The sequence below is a fragment of the Prionailurus bengalensis genome, chromosome A1 (genome assembly GCF_016509475.1).
Source record: "Prionailurus bengalensis isolate Pbe53 chromosome A1, Fcat_Pben_1.1_paternal_pri, whole genome shotgun sequence".
NCBI classification, from domain to species: Eukaryota; Metazoa; Chordata; class Mammalia; order Carnivora; family Felidae; genus Prionailurus; species Prionailurus bengalensis.
Genome location: NC_057343.1, coordinates 110,182,859 through 110,195,599, shown reverse-complemented (window position 1 = coordinate 110,195,599; position 12,741 = coordinate 110,182,859). Strand labels below are relative to the sequence as shown.

At 38.4% G+C, this 12,741-nt stretch overlaps 1 protein-coding gene across 7 annotated transcripts in view; it reads left to right on the top strand.

Annotated features, from left to right (window-relative positions):
* Window positions 1-12,741, top strand: part of KIF3A (kinesin family member 3A) — a 50,360-nt gene that overhangs the window by 14,228 nt on the left and 23,391 nt on the right. For all 7 annotated transcript variants that reach the window (XM_043587436.1, XM_043587429.1, XM_043587419.1 and 4 more), the window contains exon 5: window positions 8,067-8,172. In XM_043587436.1, coding sequence (XP_043443371.1) covers window positions 8,067-8,172 — 106 coding nt within the window. The remainder of the gene's footprint in view (window positions 1-8,066; window positions 8,173-12,741) is intronic.

The following is a 12,741-nucleotide window of genomic DNA, read 5'->3' as shown; positions in this document are numbered from 1 at the left end:
CCTTCCCTAACCCATGACAGTCCCTAATCTTCTTTCCAATTCTAAAATTTTGTCGTTTCAAAAATGTCATATAAATAGAGCCTTACAACATATAACTTTAGTGATCGGCCTTTTTCACCTGGCATAACTCTGAGGTTTATCCAAGTTGTTGCATGTACTGATAGTTTATTACTTTTTATGGTGAGTAGTAATGTATGGTGTATATATGTAAAGTTTAACCATTCACCTGGTAAGTAGTAATGTATGGTGTATATATGTAAAGTTTAACGATTCACCTGTTGAAGGACATCTAGGCAGTTTATAGTTTCTGGCTGTTATGAATAAAGCATCTATGAACATTTGTACACAGATTTTTTTTAAGGTTATTTATTTTGAGAACAGAGAGTGTGTGTGTGAGCAGGGGAGGAGCAGAGAAAGGGAGAGAGAATCCTAAGCAGGCTCCACACTTTCAGCCTGGAGCCTAATGTGGGGTTCAAATCCACATACTGTGAGATCATGACCTGAGCCTAAACCAAGAGATGGATGCTTAACTGACTGAGCCACCCAGGTGCCCCTTCACACAGATTTTTATGTGAATGTAAGGTTCCATTTTCTGGTATGGATGCCAAGAGTACTTTACAATTTATTCTAAGTCAGAAATTTTTAATGTGTCAAAAAAGAAGAAAAAGAAGGGGCACTTGGGTGGCTCAGTTGATTTGAATGTCCGACTCTTGATTTCAGCTCAGGTCATGATCTCACAGTTTGTGAGATCAAGCCCTCTGTCCGGCTATGTGCTGAGAACATGGAGACTGTTTGAGATTCTCTGTCTCCCTCTCTCTCTGCCACTCCCTCACTTGCCCTCCCTGTCTGTCTCTCTCTCTCTCAAAATAAATAATCTAAAAAAAAAACCTAAAAAAAAAAGGTCAACACTAATGTGACTGAAAAAAAGGAAAAAGAAAAAAAAGAGGGGAGGGGGAAAAATGAAATTTTTTAAGTGTCAAAAATAATGGTATTAATTATAGATATAATAAAAAATAGTAGTTTTCAATGTTTCTTTTACCTAAAGGAAAAACTATAATTTCTGATTAAGAAGTTCTAGTTTTTACACATTGGAATAATAGATTGTCATGAAAGACTGTTGTCATGATGAATTCCCGAAAAGGGAAATACGAAATTACATGCATAAATGTTAGAGAATCACAAAATTTGTGAACAGGTACATAAGGTTGTTAACTGATAAGTTTAGCTGATTCCTATTCACTGTTTTTTATTGAAAATCCTATTTTTTTTTAATTTTTTTTAACATTTATTTATTTTTGAGACAGAGAGAGACAGAGCATGAACGGGGGAGGGGCAGAGAGAGAGGGAGACACAGAATCGGAAGCAGGCTCCAGGCTCTGAGCCATCAGCCCAGAGCCCGACGCGGGGCTCGAACTCACGGACCGCGAGATCGTGACCTGGCTGAAGTCGGACGCTTAACCGACTGCGCCACCCAGGCGCCCCGGAAAATCCTATTTTTATCCCTCATTGCATTTTGTATTTTTCACTGAACCAATGGATTGTGACAATCTTTGCATATCAGTACAGAAAAGCCTCCTCATTCTTCTTTTTTTTCTTTTGTCCTTTTTAAAAGCTGCATACTGTTTTTGGGGGGCATCATGTATTCAGCCAGCCCTCTCTTGATGAACACTTGGGTTGTTGCTGATCTGTTATAAACAATTCTATAGTAAATAGTGTTGTACATATATTAATTCATACATCTTCAGGCGTATCTGAGCATAAATTCCTGAAGCTCGACTGCTGGCTCAGGTGGTAAATAATTGGTAAATATTGCCTAACATTTTAATATTTTAAGATATGAGACAGACATAAAAAAGATTAGCCTTTAAAATATTAATATTGGAATTTTGATTGGAATGTCATTGTTAGTAAAATGATTAAAGAATAAGGTGTATATGGTAGTTGAATATGGAACAACAATAGGTACTGTCGTAGAATTGCGTAGAATACATGTAGAGTAACAGTGGCTACTATTAAGTTCTTACAGTGTGGTAGTAGGCATTAAATGCAATAAACTGTGGTAGTAGTACACACTTTATTTCATTTAATCTTCCTAGCAGTTCAGTTTTGTTGATGTGAAAACCGAAACCTAGAGAGGTTTCCTGACTCAATCACAGTCATGTAGGTGAATGGTGGTGTAATCCAGAATTCCACATCTTCTTTATCCATTCATCTGCTGATGAATGCCCAACTGTAATATAAATGAGAATAAAAGTACTGAAAATATAAAATGGTAGTATTTCATTATATAAATGCTTAGATATGACCGTACTCAGTGACATAATGAAATAGTCAGGCATATGTAAACATCATGAACGCAACAGCTACAAATGCAGACTGTTATAAGTATGTTGTATCCGTGATCTGAACACCTTGACTGGGGGGGCCTGGGTGGCTCATTCAGTTGAGTGTCCAACTCTTAATCTCAGCTCACATCTTGATTTCAGTGTTGTGAGTTCAGGCCCTTTGTCAGGCCCTGCGTTGGGCTCCCACTGGGTGAGAACCTTCTTTTAAAAAAAAAAACAAAAAACCCCAAAAACAGGTCCTGATTGTGTAGTTCATGGGTTTGAGCCCCGCATTGGGCTCTGCGCTGACAGTGTGAAGGCTGCTTGGGATTCTCTTTTTCTGTCTCTCTCCCTTTCCCTCTCTCTCTCTCTCTCTCAAATAAATAAACTTAAAAAAAATTTTTTAACTCCCCCTCCAAAAAACAAAAACAAAGAAGCACCTTGCTTGGTGTTCCTGTCAATGGCATGGTCTTTTAAAATAGTAACTACCTATTGGTATTCTGAACAAAATAAAGTAGTAGTTCTTTCCTCAGTTTTGTACATTGCTCTATTATTACCATGGAAAAGCACTTTGTCTTTATATATAAAATAGAGTTTGGGTCTAGACTCAGGTAATCATAAATAATTTTTTTCATTCATGTGAATATATACTAGGACATCAAAATTGTATGGGACAATTCTTCAGTGATAGACCATCCCATTCATTTCAGGATATTTAGTATCCATGGCTCCTGCCTATGAATACCAATCATGTTCTCAAATGAACCAGAAACTCAATCTACAAATTTCTAAAATATTCTAGGCTGGGGAGTAACTGCTCCTTTGAGATCTATTGTTTGAGTGTTATAAACTGTATTTGTTATAGAAGCTAAATTTCTTTGTTTTTATGACAAATTATTTGATATCATTACCCAATAAAAACTTTCATAAATTTAGAGTCATATTTCAGTTCTTCATCTTCATATCTAATCAGTTTATCTACTGCACTTACTAAATGAATTTTAAATTAATGTCACATTGTGATTGGAAATGACCTTAGATTTTGCAGACTAAAGCAAGTTAGAAGTGTGTTTCTGCTCTATAATGACATGACTGCAGAAAATGAGAGTAAATGCTTAAAAGTTTTGACATTGCCATGACATCAGCTGCATGATTTTTGTATTTCTCAGAAATATCAGTTTGCTGGAATAGAAATATACACAGTGTTCTTTACCATAGATTTCCTGAGAAGGAAAATTTATCATCTGTAAATGATATAGACCAGTAATTTTCAAACATTTAAAAGACTTAAAACAATTAAATACATTCATTGTACCAGGCCTTGTATGGAAGCACAGTGTGCAAAACACATGAAAGTGAAGCTCTCTTTAGAATTTGTCTGGGCTTGAGAACCCCTAAACTCCTACAGTGGCCCCCTCAGGGCCACCATGGACTCTCTAGGGCTCTCAGAGCAGCTTGACACCCCTGGTTTATAGAGACCACCATTACTCCTTTACTACTAAATAAAATAAGGGCATATTTATACCTCATGACAAGGTAAAGAGTAATTTTTCCTAATGTATAAATATATCTGATAAATTTTTACAAAAAATACCAAAAAACTCCCAAACCGCCAAGTAGATCTCGAATCAACACCTAGAATTTGGAGTGTCTGCCCTTGTGATTTTTGTCTCTGGGGTTGTTTTTTAATTTTTTTTTAAACTTTATTTAATTAGGGAGAGAGCCTGAGGAGGAGGGGCAGAGAAGAGAGAGGATCCCAAGCAAGCTCAGTGCTGTCATTGCAGAGCCCGATGTGGGGCTCCATCTCACACACCGTGAGATCATGACCTTAGCTGATATCAACAGTTGGACGTTTAACCAACTGAGCCGCCCAGGTGCCCATGGGGTTGTTTTTTTTTTTAATTTTGTTTGTCATCTTTGTCTTTGGGATCTTACTGCCTGTGGAATGGTTCTCCCTACTGGCAGCCACAGACCTCAGCCTCCCATTTCACTTTACAGGTGTACTTCGTTTTATGATGCTTTGCTTTATTGCGCTTTCCAGATAATGTGGTTCTCCCTGTGTCGGGCAATCCATTGGCACAATTTTTCAAACAGCATTTGCCCATTTCATGTCTCTGTGTCACATTTTGGTAATTACTACAATATTCCAAAGTTTTTAATTAGTATCATATTTGTTATGATAATCTCTGATCAGTGATTTTTGATGTTACTATTAGAATTGTTTTGGTGTGTCACGAACTACGCCCACATAAAACAGCAAACTTAATAAATTCGTGTGCTCTGACTACTCTGCACACTGGCTGTTCCCCATCTCTCTTCCTCTCCTGGTGGCCTCTATTCTCTGACACACAGCAGTATTGAAATTAGGCTAATTAACTGTATAGCAGCCTTTTAAGTGTTGAGGTGAAAGGAAGAGTCACACCTCTTTAAATCAAAAGCTAGAAATGATTAAGCTTAGTGAGGAAAATCTGTCAAAAGCCAAGATAGGTGGAAAGTCAGGCTTCCTGCACCAAACAGCAAATTTTGTCTGTAAAAGAAAAGTTCCTGAAGGAAATTAAAAGTGCTAGACTGGTGAACACACAAATGATAAGAAAGCAAACAGCCTAATTGCTGATGTAGAGAAAGTGTTAGTGGTTTGGATACAAGATATTAGCCACAACATTCTCTTAAGCCAAAGCCTAATCCGGGGAAAAGCCCTAAGTTTCTTTAATTCTGTGAAGGCTGAGAGAGGTGAGGAGGCTGTAGAAGAAAAGTCTGAAGGTAGCAGAAGTTGGTTTGTGAGGTTTAAGGAAGGAAGCCGTTTCCATAACATGACAGTGCAAGCTGAAGTAGCAGATGCTAATGTAGAAGCTGTAGCAAGTTATCCAGGAGATCTAGGTAAGATAATTCATGAAGGTGGCTATGGTAAACAACAGATTTTCAGTGTAGATGACAACTTTCTATTGGAAGAAGATGCCATCTAGGACTTTCATAGATAGGTGAAGTCGGTGCCTGGCATCAAAGCTTCAAAGGACACCCTGACTCTCCTGTTAGGGGCTAATGCAACTGATGACTCTTAAGTTGAAGCCAGTGCTCATTTAACACTCTGAAAACTCCTAGGGCCCTTAAGAATTATGCTAAATATACTCTATCTTTCCTCTATAAATGGAACAACAAGGCCTGGATGACAGCACATCTGTCAACAACATGGTTTGCTGAATATATCTTTTTTAAATGTTCATTTATTTTGAGAGAGGGAGAGCATGAGTGGGAGTGGGGCAGATGGGGGCAGGGAGAGAGAGAAAAAGAGAGAGAGAGAGAGAGAGAATCCCAAGTAGGCTCCGTGCTGTCTGTGCAAAGCCTGACACAGGGCTTGATCTCACAAACTTTAAGATCATGACCTGAGCCAAAATCTAGAGTCGGACTCTCAAGTGACTGAGCTACCCAGTTGCCCCAGTTTACTGAATATTTTAAGTCCACTGTTGAGACATGCTGAGAAACAAAGATCTCTTTCAAAATATTACTGCTCGTTGACAATGCTCCTGATCACCTAAGGGTCCCGATGAAGTTGTACAATGAAATGAATGTTGTTTTCATGTCTGCTAACACGACATCCATTCTGCAGCCTGTCCATCAACTCTTGTTATTGAAGAAATACATTTCCTAAGGCTGTAGCTGCCTAGAGAGTTATTTCTCTGATGGATCTGGGCAAAGTAAATTGAAAATCTTCCAGAAAGGATTCACCTTTCTAGGTGCCATTAAGAACATCCATGATTCATGGGAAGAGATCAAAATATCAGGATTGACAGGTGTTTGGAAGGGGTTGATTCCAACCCTCATGGATGACTGTGAGGGTTTCCAGACTTCAATGGAGGAAGTCAGTGCAGATGTGGTGGAAACACCAGGAGAACTAGGATTAGAAATGGAGCCTGAAGCTGTGACTGGCTTGCTGCAGTCTCATGATAAACCTTTAATGGATAAGGAGTTGCTTCCTTTTTTTAAAAATGTTTATTTGTTTTTGAAAGAGAGAGAGGGACAGAGTGCTAGTGGGGGAGGGGCAGAGAGAGAGGGAGACACAGAATCCAAAGCTGGCTCCAGGCTCTGAGCTGTCAGCACAGAACCTGATGCGGGGCTCAAACCCATGAACTGTGAGATCATGACCTGAGCGGAAGTCAGACACTTAACCCACTGACCTACCCAGGCGCCCCGATAAGGAGTTGATTCTAATGGATTGAACAAAGAAAGTGGTTTCTTGAGATGGAATCTACTCCTGGTGAAGATGCTGTGAAGATTGTTAAAATGACAAAGGATTTAGAATATTTCATAAACTTGTAGATAAAGCAGTGGCAGGGTTTGAGAGGATTAACTCCAATTTTGAAAGAAGTTCTGTGGGTAGAATGCTATCAAACAGCATCATGTTCTATGGAGAAATCATTCTTGAAAGGAAGAATCCATCACTACAGCAGACTTTGTTGTCTTATTTTAGGTACTTGCCACAACCACCCTAGCCTTCAGCTACTACCACTCTGATCAGTCAGGCAAGACCCTCTACCAGCAAAAAGATGATGACTGGCTGAAAGGTTAGATGATGGTTAGCATTTTAAGCAATAAGATATTAAAAAAATTTTTTTTGTTTATCCATTTTGAGAGAGAGAGAGAGAGAGAGAGAGAGAGAGAATTCCAAGCAGGCTCTGCACTGCAGAGCCTGATGCAGGGCTGGAATCCAGGAACCTCAAGATCATGACCTCACCTGAGAGTTGGACTAACTAATGTCCAACCAACTGAGCCACCCAGGCGCCCCATACAATATTTCTTATTTAAGATTTGTATACACTGTTTTTTAGACATAATGTTATTGCACACTTAATAGATTACAGTATAGTATAAATATAATTTTATATATACTGAGAAACCAAAAAATTCATTTAACTTGGTTTATTTCAGTATTTCAGCTTCATTGTCATTTGCAGCCCAACCCGCAATAGCTCTGAGGTATGCCTATATTTTGTTGACTCGTGGAGGTCACTAATAGGGCCTTACAAAGTGAGTGTCAGCTTTTTAACACTGTATTTTAGGTAAACCTATCCTAAATATGTCCTTGAAATTTGATGAAAGTTCTCGTAAGGTTACTCGTAGAAAGGTAATGTTTTTACATAGATGTTGTAGATCTGATTATTTTACTCCGTTGTTTGAAATCCTCCAGTGGCTTCAAGTTGCTGTTAACATAAAGACCAATAATTGTGCTTCGTCTTATCTCTGCCTACCTCTGTAGCCAGGTATCCCGCCTGTTTGTCCCAGGCTTCCTACTCTTTCCAGCTGATCTGGCTTTTTATTTATTTATTTTTAACTTTTTTGAGTGCTTAGTTTTTTTCCCATTTCAGGATCCCATAACATACTCTTTTCTTGCTACCCCAGCCTGAATTGGCTACCTCTTATTTTATCAAGTTTTAGCTTAAACATCATCTTGGGGAAACTATATGTCTTAGTCTTGCTATAATGCATTCTCATACTATCCTGTACTTTTTTGCTTCATGATATACCAATTGAAATTAAATAGTGTGTATTATTTTTCATTTGTATGTTCTTGCCATGGATTGTCACCTGCACAAATGTAGAGACTATGACTACCTTGTCCATCACTGTATCATCACTGTTTAGCAGAGTGTCCAATACACAATAGATGTTTGATAATTAACTGTGGAAGAATTACGGATATGTGTATAAAATCTTATGGTAATTTTCTTCTTTCTCTTTTTTTTTTAGGTTAAAGAAAGACCTGATGTGGGAGTTTATATCAAAGATTTATCAGCTTATGTGGTAAATAATGCTGACGATATGGATAGAATTATGACTCTAGGCCACAAAAATCGTAAGTGGTAGTGCATAATTGTGGTTGAACATTTATGTGTTGAGTAAGCTTTTATTTATAAAAATGATTTTTAAAAATCCTCACAGTTGGGGCGCCTGGGTGGCTCAGTCGGTTAAGCGTCCGACTTCGGCTCAGGTCATGATCTCGCGGTCCGTGAGTTCGAGCCCCGCGTCGGGCTCTGTGCTGACAGCTCAGAGCCTGGAGCCTGTTTCAGATTCTGTGTCTCCCTCTCTCTCTGAGCCTTTCCCGTTCATGCTGTCTCTCCCTGTCTCAAAAATAAATAAATGTTAAAAAGAAAAATTTTTTAAATAATAAAATAATAAAAATCCTCACAGTGGACTATGAAGGTACTAAATTCCTATTTTATGATTGAGGAAACTGAATCTTAGTTTAAGTAACTTGTCCAAAAGGTTGTATACTACTTAGTAAGTGGCATAGTCTTTGAGTGTAGACTGTTAGTCATCATTAACCAAGCTCTTTACTGCTTCCCTTTTGTTGGGGAGAAAGCAAACCAAAATTAAATGAAATTCTTTTTAAGAATTATTCGAAGTTTTGTGTAAAGAGTAAGAAACTTCAGCACTGTTTAAACGCAAGCTGCCTCGGGCCTAGTACTAGTGGTGCTGCCAGCAGCAATGAGAGATCAGAGGTAAAAAATTAAGAACGTAGGAAGTAAACGTCTTTTTAAGAGTTTTTTTTTTTGACTAGACTGTAAATCTAGGAAGCTCAAAGAAATTAAAGAAAAATTTAAAAATCAATTGTATTCTTTTTTTTTTTTCAACGTTTATTTATTTTTGGGACAGAGAAAGACAGAGCATGAACGGGGGAAGGGCAGAGAGAGAGGGAGACACAGAATCGGAAACAGGCTCCAGGCTCTGAGCCATCAGCCCAGAGCCTGACGCGGGTCTCGAACTCACGGACCGCGAGATCGTGACCTGGCTGAAGTCGGACGCTTAACCGACTGTGCCACCCAGGCGCCCCAAAAATCAATTGTATTCTTAAAAAACCAAGTAATAGACCACATGATAACAGGAAAATGAGCAAAAGATATATATGAATATGTTACTCACAGAAGAACTATACACAGCAACCAGCATATGAAGGTATGTTCAACAGGACAATTAATCAGGAAAACGTGTATTAGAACAACAGTGGGAGATATTTCACCCATTGTTTTTGACGAAGGGATATCCAGGTTCATGAAGCTCTGACGAAACGGGCACTGGTGATGGGAGTGTAATGCGCTACAGCCTTTCTGAAGTGTAGTGTAATGGTATCTGTTGACATTTTTTAGAGATCATGCCTTTTACACTTGCTCTTAGCCAAAAGGCCGAGAAGCGATAGAGAGTGCATGCCTTTTGACCCAGTGTTTCTAATTCTAACACGTATCTATCTACCTACCTACCTATATTGATATATATGTAGAAAAATATTTTCTTAATATTTAAGTAATCTCTACACCCAGTGTGAGGCTCAAACTGACAAACCTGGGATCGAGTTGTATGCTCTTCCAAATGAGCCAGCCAGGCACCTCTAGAAAAATATTTTTAGACATAAACAAACAAAATGCCTTATTGCAACATTATTTGTAATAGTAAAAGTTTGATGTAGTCTAAATATCTATCAGTCAAACATTGTCTATACAGATTATGGTACAGAAATACCATGGAACATAATGAAGTTATAAAAAAAAGAAAGAGTAGGGGCGCCTGGGTGGCGCAGTCGGTTAAGCGTCCGACTTCAGCCAGGTCACGATCTCGCGGTCCGTGAGTTCGAGCCCCGCGTCGGGCTCTGGGCTGATGGCTCAGAGCCTGGAGCCTGCTTCCGATTCTGTGTCTCCCTCTCTCTCTGCCCCTCCCCCGTTCATGCTCTGTCTCTCTCTGTCCCAAAAATAAATAAACGTTGAAAAAAAAATTAAAAAAAAAAAAAAAAAAAAGAAAGAGTAAATCTACATATAGAGACCTGAAAGATTTTCAAGGTATATCATTAAATGACAAGAAAGCCAATCACAAAATAGTATGTACTGCATCATCTCATTTATGTATGTAAAAAAGCCAAATTATTAAACAACTCTGTATTTGGGCTGTGTGTGTGTGTGTGTGTGTGTGTGTGTGTGTGTGTGTATAGACTTGTGTGTATGTTAAATACAAAACAAAACATTTAATAGTGGTTACCTTTATTTTTTTTTTTTAATTTTTTTTCAACGTTTTTATTTATTTTTGGGACAGAGAGAGACAGAGCATGAACGGGGGAGGGGCAGAGAGAGAGGGAGACACAGAATCGGAAACAGGCTCCAGGCTCTGAGCCATCAGCCCAGAGCCTGACATGGGGCTCAAACTCCCGGACCGCGAGATCGTGACCTGGCTGAAGTCGGACGCCCAACCGACTGCGCCACCGAGGCACCCCAATAGTGGTTACCTTTAGGGAAGGGGAAGTAAGTTTGGGCAAAAGGGATATATGGAGCCTTTACTTTATGTTTTCAGATGTCTGTATTTTCAAATTTTTTTATACCAGGAATATGATCATGTATTGCTTATTCTATAAAAAATTTTTTTTTGACTTAAGTGTCCATTCACAGTAGTGATCAAAACTTCCATTAAGAACTGAGAATTGGGGCACCTGGGTGGCTCAGTTGGTTAAACATCTGACTCTTCATTTTGGCTCTGGTCATGATCTTGCATTTTGTGAGTTCAGGCCCCATGTTGGGCTCTGTACTGATGATGCAGAGCCTACTTGGGATTCTCTGTCTCCCTCTCTTTCTGCCCCTCCCCTGCTCACACATTCTCCCTCTCTCTCTCTCTCAAAAATAAACTTTTAAAAAACAGAAACAGAAACAAAACAAAAAAAAGAAAAAAAAGAATTAATTTAATTTGGTATGTGAGATTGATTCAAGGAAAACTATAATTCTAATGAGAGAAATAAGAGAAATAAGAAGAAATAAAAAAAGAGAAATGAAGCCAAAGACATTTTAAGACGTAAGATAGAAAAGAGAAAAATACTCTTAATTAATAGATTGAATCCAAGAATTAGACATTTAGTACAAATACCAAATAGAAAAGTTCTAACATAAAAATAGTAATTTTATCATATGGAAATAGAGTAAAGTAACTATCCAGAGGACAGTAGCAGAGCAAGGAAATGTGACAGTAAAAGCTGTTATTCTAAACAGATGAAAAATTGATACAAATATAAAATTAGTTCCCATTTTGTGCAGGGGGTCATAGTATAGAACTAGTTGATTTTACACTTAAGAAAATAAGTCTTTAGGGGTACCTGGGTGGCTCTGTCAGTTAAGCGTTTGATTTCAGCTCAGGTCATGATCTCATGGTTTGTGGGTTTGATCCCCACGTCTGGCTCTTTGCTGACAGCTTAAAGCCTGGAGCCTGCTTTGGATTCTGTTCTCTCTCTCTGTGTCCCTCCCCCACTCATGCTTTGTCTCTCTCTTGTCTCTCAAAAATAAATGTTAAAAAACATTAAAAAAAAAGTCTTTCATTTCATGAATATGTGACGTGCTTGGCAACTAAAATGCAAATTTAAGATAGTCAATTATATTTGCATTGCGGGCACTATTGTGAATTTGCTAATATTTCTTTAGACCAGTGTCTTTCAGCCGTTAAACAATAATCATTTTGGGGCGCCTGGGTGGCTCAGTTGGTTAAACGTCCGATGTCGGATCAGGTCATGATCTCACGGTTCGTGGGTTTGAGCCCCACGTTGGGCTCTCTGGAGACACGCTCAATGTCTGGTGCCTGCTTCCGATTCTGTGTTTCCTCTTTCTCTGCCGTCCCTTGCTCACGCTCTCTCTCAAAAATAAAATAAAACGTTAAAAAAAATTTTTTTTAAATTATCATTTTCTTTGAAAAGTTTTATTTTTGAATAGATCATCCATACACATGTTCTAAAATTCAAAAGGCACAAAAGTAAACATTGAAAAACAAGTCTTTCTTTTACCCTTGGGTGTCATTCACCTAGTTCCCGCCCCAGTGGCAACCTCCATTAATTTCCCACGTACCCTTCCTGATACAGTCCATGAATGCCCAAGTGCAGTTTTACAGAGAGTGCTTGTCCTTTTTTCAGGAACCAAATAATACTAGTATTTATTCACTTAAGGGTGTTGTTATAGAAATCATTTCACATCAACACATGGTAGACCTTTTAAAAATAGCTATATAGTATTTCGCTGGATTTAGCTACATAACGTATTTACCCAATATTTTATTCATGGACTTTTGTGTTGTTTTCACTCTCACTGTTATTAGTAATATTGTAGTAAATATTCTTACATATATGAGTTTATACACATGCAGTCGTATTTATAGCATAAGTTCTCCTTACCATCTTGAAAAACATAAATATTTAATTTTTTTCTTTTTTTTTTTAAAGTTTGTTAATTTATTTTGAGAGAGACAAAGACAGCATGAGTTGGTGGGGGGGGGGGGGCGGTGCACAGAGAGAGAGGGAGAGAAGGAGAGTATTCCAAGCAGGCTCCATACTGCCAGCTGAGAGCCCACAAGGGGCTTGAAGTCACGAAATTGTGAGATCATGACCTGAGCTGAAACCAAGAGTTGCACG